Source organism: Polypterus senegalus, chromosome 11, assembly GCF_016835505.1.
Source record: "Polypterus senegalus isolate Bchr_013 chromosome 11, ASM1683550v1, whole genome shotgun sequence".
NCBI classification, from domain to species: domain Eukaryota; kingdom Metazoa; phylum Chordata; class Cladistia; order Polypteriformes; family Polypteridae; genus Polypterus; species Polypterus senegalus.
This window is the reverse complement of record NC_053164.1, coordinates 9,295,650-9,313,098: the sequence shown is the minus strand read 5'-3', so window position 1 is coordinate 9,313,098 and position 17,449 is coordinate 9,295,650. Positions and strand designations below refer to the sequence as shown.

The following is a 17,449-nucleotide window of genomic DNA, read 5'->3' as shown; positions in this document are numbered from 1 at the left end:
CTGTTAAATTCTACTCTGTACTTGTTAAATTTTTATTTTTATACTGTATTGAGGATTTGTTCTGTTCTGTGTGTTTTACTGTATTGTATCTTTTTGGCACCCACCGCACGCCCAACCTACCTTGAAAGGGGTCTCTTTTTGAACTACCTTTCCCGAGGTTTCTTCCATTTTTGCCCTACAAGGGTTTTTTTTTGGTCTTCTTAGAGAGTCAAGGCTGGGGGGCTGTCAATAGGCAGGGCCTGTTAAAGCCCATTGTGGCACTCCTTGTGTGATTTTGGGCTATACAAAAATACATTTTATTGTATTGTATCATTGCATGCTGATGACATCATTTGAGCATGTCAATCGATATCGTTGTTTAACTAGTGGATGTGAAGAGACCGTGCAGTTAACTGGAGTGAATATGGCTGGAGAGAATAGCAATGGGATAAGTAATGTACGTGCGCTTAATTGGATTGTGCACTTATCCTGAAGTTATTGCCCGTTTACTTGACTTTATACAAATAGGGACCATGCAAGTCACATGCAGCTAAGCGTAGCCCGCACTAAACCGACGTGCACTTAAGTGGAGTCGTCTGTACTCCGTATACGAGGGAAATGACGAATGGACAGAAAAAGGGTCAATCCAGAGAGGTCAAAAAATAGCAACGAAACCCACAACGTGGGGCAGAAATCGAGGTCTGAAAGTGTAAGCAACACCGAGGAACACTAGCAAGATGGGAAAAGAGCAAAAGGTCTTTGAAAATCTTTTTGGAATTTCTGCAGATCGGATAAAGCAGGGAACCTTTTCACCCATCGCGCCAATTACCAACAGGACACGACCTCAGAGACCACGCCTCTAGAAAAACAGAATGCGGATTCACGATGGGGTACTAAAAATCTTGACCATCGCAGGCACATTTAAGGACGTCAAAAATTAGGAAAATGGAACCAATAGTGACAGAAGTAGAATCCTTGAATTAGACAACTAGTAGAAGATCGTACCACTTGATTCGCAAAATGATCAAAGCCCATAACATGACACAATCGTAGAACTTCTCAGCTCGTCACAGGTGCTTCCACGGTCTCTTCATGTCTGCTTGGGTTTTCCTCCTGGTCACACATCCTAAAGATCTCCATTTCAGGTGTGAATGTGGGTAGACCCTTTGATTTCCTACCCTAACTCCCCCCTTTGACCCCATGTACCAATACAGGCTCCTCCCCTCACCCTGAATTTGGCTCAACGAGCCTGAGAATGTCACGTTAGTCTTGTTGCCATCCTATCAACTCAGACGTGGTGAGAATAAAGCAAAGTGACATTTATTTCTATATTGGTAAGTCAATGATGTGCCTTTTAGGGATGTGGTACACAAGAGGGGAGAAACGTTTTTTGGTTAATAATTAAAAATCTGCCTGTATGACAAACTACTCTGTTGTAGTCTTCTCTTTCTAGTCTGTTGGCTGAGCTGCCCTCTCTTCATGGAAAATGGCATTGCATTGTAGAAACTCTTACTGAGACGAGCCACGGAAGGAAGGAAAGAACAGAAGTGACCATCACAATGTGGCTCATCCCCACCCAGGCTCACATTCTAGTCTAGCTAGAGAGTGGCGCCACCAAGTGTTCTCTTGGCTCTATTACAAGTTTTTTTTTTTTTATCACCAATACAGAATTATGTTTTTCTTTTTTTTCACTGATTACTTCACATTGAAAAAGTCCATCCTCAAATACATGTAAAAATATACCACCACTCTGGTCATGGGGGTCCACTTCTAGCTCCCTAAAGAAGGGTACAAAATAACTTCTTCTCCCGAAATGGATTTTCAGAAGATGGCACAGGTGTCACCAGTGGATCTTCTTTGGCATGGGCCTCACAGAAAGCCAGAAGATCGGCCGCAGCCTTGGATACCTGAAAGAGATTAGATGGCGTTCAGTGTAAGTCTTAGTGTCTGTCTGTTTCTGGCTTTTCAACTTTATGGAAGTTCTCATCCTGTTCCTGTGGCGGAGGCTTCAACCTTGAAATTCCGATTCTATGCCACAATGAAAATGGACATTTCCAGCTTCCATATATGTGGGCATTGTGAGTGTCTTATGGGGACTGATTTTCCAGGACTCTGGAGGGATTGGGGAGACGACTACACTCCATGCAATAACCGTGTTTGTCAGTGTTCTCGGGACCAATGCATCATGTCAAAGTTATTGTCTGTTTTTTATGTGACCCGACAATTGCGCGATAGACATATGAGCGCAGACAAAATAGTGAAAGTTTCATTAAATATGAATTACTAGTTTAAACCATATATAATAATCTTTATTTTAGAAGTCAATATTATGAGACGTGGCATGTCATCAGCACGACACGCAGATAGCGCTTAAGATCACGCCCTGCAAATGTAGGAAGAATTGCAGCAAGACGTCTTGATAGTCGAGCGTATTTAGACTTGCTGGCTGCCTGACTGCTGGTAATTCCGCTTTGTATACGACGCATTATGCCAACCCTCGACTGAGTTATTTATTCGCGGCATGCCATCAGCAGTTATAGCAGTTATAACCTAGCACATAATGTGTACATCGCGCTTTTGTCAGTGAACCGTTTTTTACATGCATTTTTATTTTTCTTTAATTTAATATTGTTTTTTTGTATCAGTATAATGCTGCTGGATTATGTGAATTTCCCCTTGGGATTAATAAAGTATCTATCTATCTATCTATCTATCTATCTATCTATCTATCTATCTATTATATAGTGCCTTTCATATCTATCTATCTATCTATCTATCTATCTATCTATCTATATATATAGTGCCTTTCATATCTATCTATCTATCTATCTATCTATCTATCTATCTATCTATCTATCTATCTATCTATCTATTATATAGTGCCTTTCATATCTATCTATCTATCTATCTATCTATCTATCTATCTATCTATCTATCTATCTATTATATAGTGCCTTTCATATCTATCTATCTATCTATCTATCTATCTCCTTCCTGTTCTTGCTGTCGCTGTGCATGCTGGGTGGTTGTCTCGAGTGTGAGCGAGTGGAACTGGTGGTGGACGCTGAGGTGAGTGTGGTGATTCTTTTTTCTTCTAATTTTCTAGTTTCTTATTTCTATCTTTTCTTTGGTGAAACAGCTACACTTGTTTTTATACTGAGTGGCTTAGGCCACGGCAGCCGCAATGGCTGCAATCTTGAACGTCTGAGCCGCCGCCATGGGATTAAACTTATTTCAGAGGAGTTTGTTCCTTTAGAGGCGGGGTTTTGGCGGTAGGCGAAGTGGTCGGATGTGACAATATTAAGTCAGCTTCACGAATGAGCGGGAATATCGTGGTTTTGAGCTCTGTGGATTTAGTCCCACAGTAGTTGAGAAGGGGGTGGTTATTAATGGCTCCTTTGTACAGGTTTCCCCTTTAGCCGTCCGTCCCGTAGAGTAACAATTTCAAATGCGCCGCCTTTCTCAAAAATGAAACTATAGCGAAAGAGTTGGAGCGGCATGGGCGTCTGGTATCGAAAATTCGGCACATTCCTTTAGGGTGTAAATCGCCAGATTTAAAACATGTCTTGTCATTTAGAGACAAGTTTTTATGGTTTTAAATAGAATGGATGACGAATTAAATGTGGCAATGAAGTTTAGAGTGGACGGTTTCGATTATGTGATTTTCGTCACTTCTAACGAAATGAAATGTTTTGGCTGCGGGAGTGAAGCTCATTTAATTAAACAGTGTCCTGAGAGACAGCAAGGGAGCAAGAAAACTGGCCGTACAAACACAGAAATAGAGGGGCAGAAAGTGGAAGATCACGAAATTGTGGCTGATGGCGCAGAGGCGCAAGGTGATAAGAATAAAAATGCTACTAGAGCTGAAGGGCAGGAGAATCAAGTGCCTCCCAGAGATGAGCCGAATGAAGGCGGTAGTGAAACGGTAGATCAAACAGCGACTGCAGCAGAAAGTGTGTGGGGAAACATTGATATGGACGAGGGAGGCAGCAACGAGACAGAGGAAAAAAGTGAATTTAAACGTCCTGCTCAGAAAAGGCAAGGAGAAAGAGAAGATCGGGCACGAAAGAAAATTGTTTTAAGTCAGGGCTCGGGGGTCGTTGGAGAGGATCCCGCCTATGGTCCTTGTCAGGAGGATTTTCCCGTCTTCGCGGAGACGGCCGATAACGTCTCAAATGCGGGGAGTGTCGGGGAAGAGCATGACGACGGTAATATCTCCGATGGGTCTGCTGCCTCAGCGCCCCAGAGTTAAAAGCCAGGGGGGGTTACAGCGCTCAAAGTGTTAAAGAGTTTTTGGTGAATACCGCCGGAAAAAAGGGGGTGGACGTGGCCGAATTTTTCCCTGACATTGACCTCTTTCTATCGTCTGTCCGCGGGTTGCGACGAGACAAAGCAGCCTCCGCAATGTTTGATGTTAAAGAACTAGTGAGGCTAAAGAATTTAACAAGTAGACTGCCTTTCATATCTATCTATCTATCTATCTATCTATCTATCTATCTATCTATCTATCTATGAATTTCAACAGCTATGCTATATAGAGAAAAAACTGCAGAGTAAAATCTTACATTGTGCCTTTCATACCTTTGCAGAACTCTATCTATCTATCTATCTATCTATCTATCTATCTATCTATCTATCTATCTATGTAGTCCTCCTCGACTGGAAGGAGGTCTGCAGTGGACAACTGGAGGCTTCCTGTATCTATCTATCTATCTATCTATCTATGTCACCAACTAACAGTGAACTTACTCTTAATAACTTTGTAAAGGTACAGAATATCTCAAATTAAACAGGTATTCCCCAGCAGGGTCCCAAACCATCATTTTATGGTTTTTGTGGTCCAACCTCCAACAAGCTTTGGAAAAATTTCAATCAACACATCCACTGAGCACATTTCATCTCCTTCTCTGTGCTGTGGTTAGTGATGTTTGCAGAATTAAAAATTCTGGTGATGGCATATGGACCTGGGGGAGGGAGAGAGGGGGCTGCACGGTGGCGCAGTGGGTAGCACTGCTATCTCGCAGTTAGACCTGGGTTTGCTTCCCGGGTCCTTCCTGTGTGGAGTTTGTATGTTCTCCCCATGTCTGCGTGGGTTTTCTCCCACAGTCCAAAGACATGCAGGTTAGGTGATTGGCAATTCTAAAGTTGTCCCTGGTGTGTGCTTGGTGTGTATGTGTGTGTGTGCGCATGCCCTGTGGTGGGCTGGCACCCTGCCCAGAGTTTGTTTCCTGCCTTGTGCCCTGTGCTGGCTGGGATTGGCTCCAGCAGACCCCCGTGACCCTGTAGTTAGGATATAGCAGGTTGGATAATGGATGGATGGATGGATGGTAGGGAGAGAGGGAGACACTCTCAGAAGGGGTGTGGCTTGAGAGAGGGACTATGTTAGAAGGGGTGGAGCAAGAGAGAAAAACACTAACAGCAGGAGTGGAGCAAGGAACAGGGAGAGAAAGAGAGAGAGGGAGAGAGAGAGAGAGAGAGAGATGCTGTCAGAAGAGGTGGAGCCTGAAAGAGGGAAGAAAGTTAGAAATAATGAGTCAGAGAAAGACAAGCCAGTAGCAGCCAAGTCTGGGAAAAGGACTGTTTCATAAGGGACGGAGCCTGGAAGAAAGACACTGTTAGCAGAGAAGGGGCAAGAGACAGAGATGAGGAGGAGTCTGGGAGAGGACGAGAGAGAGACTTAGAGGAAAAGACACTGTCAGAAGGGATGGAGCCAGGAAGAGAGAGAGACTGCCTCAGAACGGGTGAAGCCAGACACTTGTAATAGTGATGGGGCAAGGGAGAGAGAGGCAGAGAGAGAGAGAGAATGTGAGAGGTGCTGTTAGAAGGGAGAATGACAGAAAAAAACAGAAAGAGAGAGAGAGAGACTGACAGTAGGGTCGAATCCTGGGAAAGGGGAGGAGAGAGGGAGAAAGATAGACAGACAGAGAGAGAAAGAGAGAGTGATTGTGTCAGAGGGGTGGAGCCTAAGAAATACATTGACAGAAGGGGTGGAGCCTGAGAGAAAGAGAAAAAGGAGGTAGAAGAGGAAACACTTAAAGAGCAGCACAGAGCAGTGAGACCTGCTCCTCTGTTTAAATCCATTAGCCTCAGCAGGTGCCCACCAAGTTGGGTAAAGTGAGTGCAGACAGTGTTGCTTCTGACTTCCAATAGACTGGTGTGAGGTGGGGTGGGTGGCACACAGTGTCAGTAACTATCACCAAAGAACAGTATTAAAAGTTATCAGAACATCAACTACTGAAAATCCCCCAAAAAAAAATACAATTCAATATTAATAAATTAAATAACTTTTTTCAATGGCTAAACCCTATTGTGCATAATTAAGTGAAGTGACTTATGGTAATGAAGAACCAACCTGGAAACTGGCCAGTGGCACAAGGGACAAAGAAGTTGTCATTTAATTAATTTAAGAGAAACTGAAATATGCATATCATGGAAAACAGCAAAAAATTGACTATGATGACAAAATTGAGTTTATTCACATTTTTATAATATGTTCATTGTGGCTCAGTGGTATGCTTTGCAGTAAGGAGACCAGGATTCAAGTCCCAGTCCTGCCTGTGTGGAGTTTGCATGTTCTCCCGTGTCTCTCCGTGTGTCCCTGCTTCTCTTCCCCAGCACTAACTGGTGTGGCGGAGGTGCTGAGGTCCAGGGTCCCCAAGGCATTGGGGCGCCTCCTGGCCGTGACCACGGGCACCTGCAGGGTGGGGCTTTCACGCCCTGAACCCGTGGCCCCCAAAGCAACCAGGAAGGCGGCCCCCACGTGATCCCAGATGGGCACCCACCCACTTCCGGTCCTCCAAGGCGCCCCAGCCAGGTCGTGGCCCCTGGCACACTCGACAATATATACATACATATCTACATATATATATATATATATATACTGTATATAGCAAAATTCCCGTGCTTCACAGCGACGAAGATTTGCTTTTAAATTCTTATTAAGAAGAAAATAAAACCTTTTTAAACTGAGGGAAAATATACCAATAACTCTCTGTTAAGGATCTCTTTGTATGCCACGTTGTCAGTTCACCAGTCCGGTTGTAATATGACCAAGCTGTGCGCTGAGATTACTTTTGAGAATGCAACGTATAGTTGTTTAGGAGAAAAGCAATCTTGCATCAAATCAATGGCAACCTTTTGTAGGGTGTGTCCCTGAGACTTATTAATTGTCATCGCAAAGCAGAGCCTAACTGGAAATTTGAGGCATTTGAATTGAAATGGGAGATCAGAGGGTATAAAGGGGATGCGAGGAATACATTCAGAGTGTGGCGCTTCGCTGGTTTTTTGTGAAGCAGCCTTTACACAGCTTCTCCGCTGTTTTATAAACGAACGACATCTTGCATTGCCAAGGAAGCTGCCTTTTTATTTAATCCACGGGTTCTCCGCTGTTTTATTGTTCGTTTATTACGATTATTATAGTTCTCTTTATATATCACGTTGTCAGTTCAGCACTCTGGTTGTAAAATGACGAAGCTGCGTGAGCTCACTCTTGAGAATGCAACGTATAGTTGGCTATGTGAAAAGCAATCTTGCCTGAAATCAATGGCAACCTTTTGTAGGGTCTGTCCCTGAGACTTATTACTTGTCATCGCGCAACAGAGCCTTACTGGAAATTGGAGGCATCTGAATTGAAATGGGAGATCAGAGGGTGTAACGGGGATGTGAGGAATACATTGAGTGTGGAGAAACTCTAGAGACAGCGTGTGTATTAACTTGTGGATGTTTCTGTGAGTATTTGGTGGCAGTGTGACGAAGTTACTTCTGCAAGACCGCGTTAGCTGTGGAGATCAGCTCGGAGCGTATTCTTTTCCTACCTTGTCAATTGTGTAATGCGTTTTTTCAACAGGTTTGATTCATCGAAGTGATCACTCGTACTGCGTTCAGTCAATTCACGTCAGCTGCTCTCTTGTGTGATGCTGCGATGTCCACGGCTTTATTTAATGTTAGCTAAGACCCGGCACTTAAAAGTTTCTCGCTACAGCAATTTTAACTCCATTACAAAGTGATCCAAAGTCTCGTTTATACCTCGTGTCTTCTCATTAAACTTGTATTTCACGAATAAAGGCATGACAAACGGCAGCGGGAGCGTGTCCATAAACTTAATTTAAACTTACGGTTTACACCGTGCTTTGTTTCCCGCAGTAGCTGCACTTATGAATAAGCTTGTATGCGTTTTTCTCCAGCGCTCTTTGGGAGCTCTTCCTTCTTTTCTACGTACTGCGGTCACAGTCAGTTCACGTGATTACGTGGGAGGCGTGATGATGTCACACGCAGCTCCGCCCCCCACGGCCATCGAGCTAACGTCTGTTACAGTATATGGAGAAAAATAGGTTCCAGTTATGACCGTTACACGTAGAATTTCGAAATGAAACCTGCTTAACTTTTGTAAGGAAGCTGTAAGGAATGAGCCTGACAAATTTCAGCCTTCTACCTACACGGGAAGTTGGAGAATTAGTGACGAGTGAGTGAATCAGTGAGGGCTTTGCCTTTTATTAGTATAGATGATTATTATTATTATTATTGCATGACACAATGATTGAGGCGAGTTTACTACTTAAAAGCGCCATCTGCTGGGGGATGAGGGAAATGCTCCACTTGCCTTTCACACCCTGAGGCCACTGATTATAAATTGTGAAAGACACTTTAGATAGATAGATAGATAGATAGATAGATAGATAGATAGATAGAGTGAAAGGCACTATATAATAGATAGATAGATAGATAGATAGATAGGAAAGGCACTATATAATAGATAGATAGATAGATAGATAGATAGGAAAGGCACTATATAATAGATAGATAGATAGATAGATAGATAGATAGATACTTTATTAACTTTAGAGTACAGTAGGAGCAAACAGATATGAGTAACAAAGTGAAGGGTACTCAGGCATAAAGAAAAGACTTGTGAAGCCTTTGGCTGTATGAATGTGTGAATAACTGAAACAAATTGTAAAATAAAAACCTTTTCTGAAAGGTTATGTTTCAAATATAATGAAAAGGAGCAGAAAGAGAAATCCCTGTATTGACACAACAAAGAAGAAATGCATTATAACGACAAAACAGCTTGACAGTGCAGTGCCCCCCTTTATGTCTGCTTACTCTAAAACAGAATTTGGAATTTGGCCCAGCAGAAGATGTAAAGCTCATGGCGAGCACAGAAAAAGGGACCACTTGAGGCACAGCTAGCTCGTCCGCCTTTAAAATCGGGTGATGTTTTCAGGAGAAACCCCTGAGCCCACCCTGTTAAGGGGTACAGCTAAACGTGTGTATCAAATGCCAAGCTGACCTTCATCCGGTCGATGTTAACCTCGAGTTTGAGCTGCTCCACCGTCTTACGGGCCTCTGCAATCTTTGCCATGTTGTTGGACATCTCTTAATGTGCTTCTCTTGGCTGCCGCTCGGCAGGACCCTGGAATGAAAGGGAGGAGATGAGAAGGTTCAAACTGATCTCAGTCCATTTATCAGCACAGAATCTCAGTGTTTTAAATGAACAGAATCCAGCACTTGAGCGGTGGCCTGTAAAGTGAAGGTGAAATGATGAAACGATTCTGCGTTTTGAAACATGGGCTTTAAGGAGCTCTTAGAGACTTTTGCTCTTTGGTGCATCCACCCTTTGCTTTTCAAAGTGCCCAACTTCTCAGGTTCTCTCTCTGTCTGTCTGTTGCAAGACTAAGTGGGCATTGCCCATTCTGCTTGGCATTTAGTGGCACCCAAGGCCTGTGAAGACAGCAGATTTCACAGGGATGTGCAAATTCAACTGCACACCTCCATCTAACACCAGAATGAATGGAACTGTTTGGTGAGCCCCGTACTTCATCATCTGAAACAAAAGGTGTGAACTAGAATGGAGACGACACCTCTGCAGAGACTCCTCCAGACAAGAAGGCTCCCAAAAACAGACATTCATTTTTGGCTCTGGACCACGAACTGAACCTTCAATCAATGTGAAAACATTAACAAAAGTTTAGAGCAGGGGTGTCCAACTCCGGTCCTGGTGGGCAGCAGTGGCTGCAAGTTTTCATTCTCGCCATCTTCTTAATTGGTGAGCCATTTCTGCTGCTGATTAACTTGTTTTGCCTTCGTTTTTACCTCCTCAGTTGTTTCTTTTTTCCTTAATGAGCAGCCAAACAATAATGAGACAGACAACAAGACCAGCTAACCTGAAAATAAAGAAAGGTGAAGGTCTCAGTCACGTTGGTCCGCTCAGGTCACCAAAACATCTTGACGGTGGCCGTCAAAAAAAAAAGAAAATCAGCAGTCTGCTGTAGCGGAATGAGAGCAACAACAAGTCATGATACTCAATATTCTTCTTCTTCTTCTTCTTTCGGCTGCTCCCGTTAGGGGTCCCCGTTGACTTTGTTCCTCTCCTCCTCTTCAATATCTTTCTGTCCTCGTCATCTTGTTCTGTTACACATATCACCTGCATGTCCTCTCTCATCACATCCATAAACCTCCTCTTAGGCCTTCCTCTTCTCCTCTTCCCTGGCAGCTCTTTCCTTAACATCCTTCTCCCAATATAACCAGCATCTCTCCTCTGCACATGTCCAAACCAACACAATCTCGCCTCTCTGACTTTGTCTCCCAAACGTCCAACCTGAGCTGACCCTCTAATGTCCTCATTTCTAATCCTGTCCATCCTCGTCACACCCAATGCCAATCTTAACATCTTTAACTCTGCCACCTCCAGCTCTGTCTCCTGTGCCACCGTCTCCAGCCCATATAACACAGCTGGTCTCACTACCGTCCTGTAGACCTTCCCTTTCACTCTTGCTGATACCCGTCTGTCACAAATCACTCCTCACACTCTTTTCCACCCACTCCATCCTGCCTGCACTCTCTTCTTCACTTCTCTTCCTCACTCCCCATTACTCTGTACTGTTAATTCCAAGTATTTAAACTCCTCCACCTTCATCAACTCCACTCCCTCATCCTCACCATTCCACTGACCTCCCTCTCATTCACACACATGTATTCTGTCTTGGTGGTCCTACTGACCATCATTCCTCTCCTCTCCAGAGCAGATCTCCTCCTCTCCAGGGTCTCCTCATCCTGCTCCCTACTCTCACTACCGATCACAGTGTCATCAGCAAACATCACAGTCCACAGAGACTCCTGTCTAATCTCATTATGAAACTGGTTGGAGTGAAATTGGCTGGAGTTTGACGTTCCAGTTTAGGTGGTCATCTGTTGACTCGTTCCACGTCTCTTTTCTGTTTGGCTGCCATTTAAAGAAGAAACGAATCAATTCAGAGGCCTGCATCCTTAAAAACAGGGCTATTAAAATAAAGGGAAAAGGAGTTAATTAGCAATGAAAACTGGGCACTGATTAGAATGAAAACCTGCAGCCAGGAGTTTGAGACCAGTGGTTTAGCACCATCTGGACCAGAACAGGCCGTTCAGCCCAACAAAGCTTACCAGTCCAATCCACTTAATTCTTCAAAAGTAACATCCAGTCGAGTGTTGAAAATGACGTGATGGACAAAAAGTTCATGGAGAAAATACGAAGTATCACCACACAACCTCAGGGCTCATCTACTGATAATTACACTCCAGACCAGAGGGTGGCACTGTTGCCTAATGCTATTCCTCTTCCTCCTCCCTTGCAGAATGGATGATTGGTGGTTGCTTTGTTTCTGACATCACTTCCACATTGCAAAAGACCCGCCCATTCCAGGTCTCCACCTTGAAAACCAGCTCTGATGCCATTTTGGGACATTCTGAATAAGACTACGGTGTGAAGGAGATAAATTTGCTGATTCTCTTGATTTTTTTTATTCAATCATCTATAATATAAGGGGTTAACCAAAGGTGCCGCAACCCGTTATGAGGGGTCCTTTGCTTGATTTACAGAGGGTAACTCAAAAAAAGAAATAAAGGCAATTTGAAAATTATGTGGTAGCCCCATTGATAGACGCTGACATGATTCATCACATTTGCAATGGCTTATGGGTAGTCTGAACATGCATATTGCTGCACTCTGCCATTGGTCTAGTTCAAGAGTTCCCAAACTTTTTCCGGCCGCAGACCCTTTAACCAAAACTTTTAAAACAGTCGACCCCCTAGTCATTTACTTTACTTAATCAAATTAATAAATTTGTACAGTCCTTGATATTAAATATTCTACTAGATATCAACCTTTTCATTTTAATCACTTGGAAATTAATGATTGAAAAAGATAAAAGGACTACGGAATATGGCATTATCTTGTGCAACATTTAATATCGAAACATGCACTAACGAAAATTAAAGCAAAAAAATATGAGTTTTTGACATTTATGAAATAAATATGTAAATTCAAAATAAGTACAAATAGTCCAAGCTGTACTGTCTGCATTTCTTTGTTGGTTCAGTCATATTATTATCTGAAGAAATAAAAACTTTTATTAACAAACAATTTCGACAGCCCCTATGATAAAAAAAAAACCAATAAAGTATGTATTTTTGTTCAAACTCGAATAAATAAACTGTGTCCTCTGATTTTCTTTTTCGTAGTACCGCTCCTCAATAAATAATTATATTCACAAATCAGTACATGTTACATCACACGAACCAATTTATAGTGTTTTATAATAAAAGCATGACCGTACAAGACTGATAAATTCTGCTAATATCGAATATCCGTCATCTCATCCCACCGCGAGCAAGTGCGGACATGCAACGGTTTTTCATGTCCGCACTTACTTTGATACGTTCGATAAGACAATGCACAGACATTGTGAACGCTGGCCCTGGCACAGACAGACGGACATCATGTTGTCACCACACATCATTTATTATGTACACTATTTACAAATTGCTCACGTGCACCCCCAGTGCCTTCTTGCACCGATTTCCCCAAGTCCAGGCCACACAGTCCTGTGCCTCTTTTCTCCTGGCCGCCTCCTGTCCTCTCTCAAGCTTCTCCAACACTGCCTCCCAACGTCCACCGCTGACTGGAGGGAGGCGGCCCCTTTTATGGGGAGCCAGATGGGCTCCAGCTGCTTCCCGGCACTTAACGGTGGCCACACCCCTGTGTGCCGGAAGTACCGGCTGCGCACCCCGGTCGTCTTCCCCCCGGCACTTCCTGGTGTGGCGGAAGTGCCGGGCTCCCGGGACAATTAGGCACTGGGGCGCCGACTGGCGGTGGCCACGGGTCCCTACAGGGGTGGGCTTCCAAGCCCTGTACCCGAGGCCCCCTGCATAACCAGGACGGACGCCCCCACTCGGTCTGGAGGAGGCACTCGCCCTCCTCTGGTCCTCCAAAGCGTCCTGGCCGGGCTCCAGCCCCAGCCAAGGACCGTACGGGATAAACTGGCATCGGGCGCCGCCTGGCGGTGACCACGGGCCCCTACAGGGTAGGGCTTCCATGCCCTCGACCCGTGGCTCCCAACAGAACCAGGACGGATGCCCCCTCGCAGTCTGGAGGAGGCACAAGCCCTCCTCACGTCCTCCTGGGCCCGGCCGGGGACCACAACATGTTTGTATTTTCATGCATTCTTACGTGTGACTCTTTTAATGACACATTTTACCTTTTTTCACAAGTTTGGTATGTAATGTGTTTTTATCAAAAAAGTGTTTTTTTGAATCATTTTACTTCTTAATTAGGCACCTATTGGAATCATACAGGGTGGTCCTGATCTAATTATGCAACTCAAGATTGTCTGGATGACTTCGATTTATGCAGGGAAGATTCCATTTCGGCACGCAGACGATTCTTCATGTCGTCAGTTCGCACACTTCTCGAAGGTCTGGGATTTTTTGGGTGATTTTCTATGTGATAAACTTAATGAGTTATGGCGTAATGAAAATTGCATAATTAGATCTGGACCACCCTATTGATATTTTGAAGTAACAAACAAATAGCAGCAGTAAGGGGGTCTATTTTTACTGTCGTCGACCCCAATAATTTTTTTATTGAAACTATCGACCCCTAGGAAGTTCAAATCGACCCCAATGGGGTCGATATATACCACTTTGGGAACTCTTGGTCTAGTTGATGCCAAGGTCAAATGGACATGGATACTCCACTGTGGAACAACTCACCACAATGAGATTTTGTCAGCTAGAAGGGTGGAAACCTGCTGAAATTCATTGACAGATGTTGCAGTGTGACTACAAGGGGACATAACAACAATCCAAAGATGACACAATAGACGGTTTAATGAACACCAATACCTCAACAAAGGCTTCTTTATATTGTTGCACAAAGCAACCAAATAATTCTTCTTCCTCCTCTCTGTCCCTCTTCTCCTCCACTCTTCCCAAGCAAATGTTGTCCATCTTCCACCCGACTTGCCTGGGTGAGGCGGAGCAACTCCTTTCACGTTAAAGCTGCTGGAAGCACTTCTGGGACAAACAGAAGTCCCCAAAAAGCAGGGATTGTAAATCCTGTCTGCTCCCCCTTGGCAGGCCGCACAGAACTCAACAAGGCTGCCCCAAAGAACTGCAGGTGACAGCATACCTTGTTGTGTCCATGAGGGAATCCTAACCCAGGGGGATTAGGTTGAGTTTCAGGTTGGGGAGCATGCTCAATTCCTTCTCCTCTTCTCTGTACTCTTTGTCTCCTGCCCGTTAACCAACTAGAGATCCAGAAGTTTGTAGGCCACCTCTGATTGCCTGCAGCTTCTCGTTTCAGAAATCATCTTTGGTGTGGGACGACTGAGTCAAAGGCTTTTTGAAAGTCTAAGAACATTCTGTCGTATGCTTTGTTTTTGTCATCTACTGCAGTCACCCACTTATCTATCTATTATATTAAAAAAAAAAACTTGCGATGAGACATGATCTTTTGAAGAGAGACGGATTAGAAGAGAGACAGAGAGACACTTTCACGTCCCGCGACACCGTCAAGTCACGTCATACTGACATCCTTTGGAAGCAAGTCCCATGAGACGGTGATCTTGGCAATTCACACTGTACTGACAATCATTTTCAAACAAGAACACGGTCCTCAAACGATTTTGTTACATTATTAATGCATATCTATAAAAGTCTAAGCTAATCGTCTCTTCTTTATTAAATCAAATCAAGAAAAACTTAGAACTGAACATATGCAAGGTCTCATTGATCACATTCAAAATTCAAATATCAATAGTTCAGACAAATTCAAAGTAGGGACAGCAGTACTATTACCATCATCATATCAAGGTAGTCCAAGAGCTAGCTATCTATCTATCTATCTATCTATCTATCTATCTATCTATCTATCTATCTATCTATCTATCTATCTATCTATTATATAGTGCCTTTAATTCTATCTATCTATCTATCTATCTATCTATCTATCTATCTATCTATCTATCTATCTATCTATCTATCTATTATATAGTGCCTTTCATATCTATCTATCTATCTATCTATCTATCTATCTATCTATCTATCTATCTATCTATCTATCTATCTATTATATAGTGCCTTTAATTCTATCTATCTATCTATCTATCTATCTATCTATCTATCTATCTATCTATCTATCTATCTATCTATTATATAGTGCCTTTAATTCTATCTATCTATCTATCTATCTATCTATCTATCTATCTATCTATCTATTATATAGTGCCTTTAATTCTATCTATCTATCAATCTATCTATCTATCTATCTATTATATAGTGCCTTTAATTCTATCTATCTATCTATCTATCTATCTATCTATCTATCTATCTATCTATCTATCTATCTATCTATCTATCTATCTATCTATCTATCTATCTATCTATCTATCTATCTATCTATCTATCTATCTATCTATCTATCTATCTATCTATCTAATCTTCTGTAGGGTTAATGTTTACCCCCCCCACCCCCATGGAATTAAAGAGTCGCATAGTGTGGGGTCTCCTCAGTCTGTCAGTGGAGCAGGACGGTGACAGTAGTCTGTCTCTGAAGCTGCTCCTCTGTCTGGAGATGATCCTGTTTAGTGGATGCAGTTGATTCTCCATGATTGACAGGAGTCTGCTCAGCGCCCGTCGCTCTGCCACGGATGTCAAACTGTCCAGCTCCGTGTCTACAATAGAGCCTGCCTTCCTCACTAGTTTGTCCAAGCGTGAGATGTCCTTCTTCTTTATGCTGCCTCCCCAGCACACCACTGCGTAGAAGAGGGCGCTTGTCACAACCGTCTGGTAGAACATCTGCAGTATCTTATTGCAGATGTTTAAGGACGCCAGCCTTCTAATGAAGTATAGTCGGCTCTGTCCTCTTTTACACAGATCATCAGTATTGGCAGTCCAGTCCAATTTATCATCCAGCTGCACTCCCAGGTATTTATAGGTCTGCACCCTCTGCACAGTCACCTCTGATGATTACGGGGTCCATGAGGTGCCTGGTTCTCCTAAAATCCAACACCAGCTCCTTGGCTTTGCTGGTGTTCAGTTGTAGGTGGTTTGAGTCTCACCATTTAACAAAGTCCTTGATTAGGTTCCTATACTCCTCCTACTGCCCACTCCTGATGCAGCCCACCATAGCAGTGTCGTCAGTGAACTTTTGCACGTGGCAGGACTCGTATTGGAAGTCCGATGTATGTTGGCTGAACAGGACCAGAGAAAGTCCAGTCCCCTGCGGCGCTCCTGTGCTGCTGACACAATGTGAGACCTGCAGTTCTCGAGATGCACATACTGAGGTCTGTCTGTAAGATAGTCCACGATCCATGCCACCAGGTGTGGATCATGAATTATATCAGAAAAGTTCATTCCAAATATTGTTTTTACTGAAGAGTTAAAGTAAAAGTGAGCATAATGCATATGTAACAATTCCCATGACATAAACAATCTCTTTAAATTGTATTTCTGAAAACACAAACCTGGGGGTTGGCAAGCGAAGTGAGCAGGGTCAAAGCCCCATAGTTAAAAAAAAACCTAAAAGATTGGGTAGCAGGATCTTCCTCTCGTAAACCATTGCCGGCTGTTGCTGAGTGTATTATATTCATTCAGATAAACTTCTAATTTATTTCTTACGTTTGCCCATTTTTCCTTCTTCTAGCACATCACCTTCAAGAAATGACTGTTCACTTGCCGCCCACACCGTGGCAGGTGCCATTGTAACGAGATAGTCAATGTTGTCCACGTCTGCTGTGAGTGGTTCAAGTCCTGGGGGTTGATGGCTGTACAGTCTAATGGAAGGATTAAGAGTCTCCTCCTCCTCCTCCTCCTCCTCCTCAGCGGTGTGCACTTCATCATTGATCTCCAACTCTTGTTATTTGCCTTTTGTTCTCCCTAAGGCTTTTATTTTATTTACAGGAGCTCAGCAGGTAAACAGCTGGTCCTCCACGGAGAGCAAGCCGAGACAAGGGTGCCTGGTGTCCCAGGAGAGTTGACTCCAAGGCAGAACCAGACATGTCCGTGGTCCCCGGGAGTCAGTGGTCCTCAAACTCCTGGGGACCCCTTTGTGTCTGCGCATTTTATTTATTTTTTTTTGTTCAATTCGCTGCAAACTGAATTTGTTCAATTAGTTGCTTTTTCTCTTATCTTATTCTGCGCTCTGAAAAGCAAAGCA

General features: G+C 43.4%; 1 protein-coding gene across 1 annotated transcript in view; it reads right to left on the bottom strand.

The window, feature by feature from the left end:
• Positions 1–236: 236 nt before the first annotated feature.
• Positions 237–17,449, bottom strand: part of gng8 (guanine nucleotide binding protein (G protein), gamma 8) — a 34,182-nt gene continuing 16,969 nt past the window's right edge. The window contains exons 2-3 of the mRNA XM_039768038.1: positions 9,269–9,391; positions 237–1,886 (exon numbers count right to left, since the gene is read on the bottom strand). Of these exons, the coding sequence (XP_039623972.1) occupies positions 1,758–1,886; positions 9,269–9,352 (213 nt within the window). The 5' untranslated portion in view covers positions 9,353–9,391 and the 3' untranslated portion in view covers positions 237–1,757. The remainder of the gene's footprint in view (positions 1,887–9,268; positions 9,392–17,449) is intronic.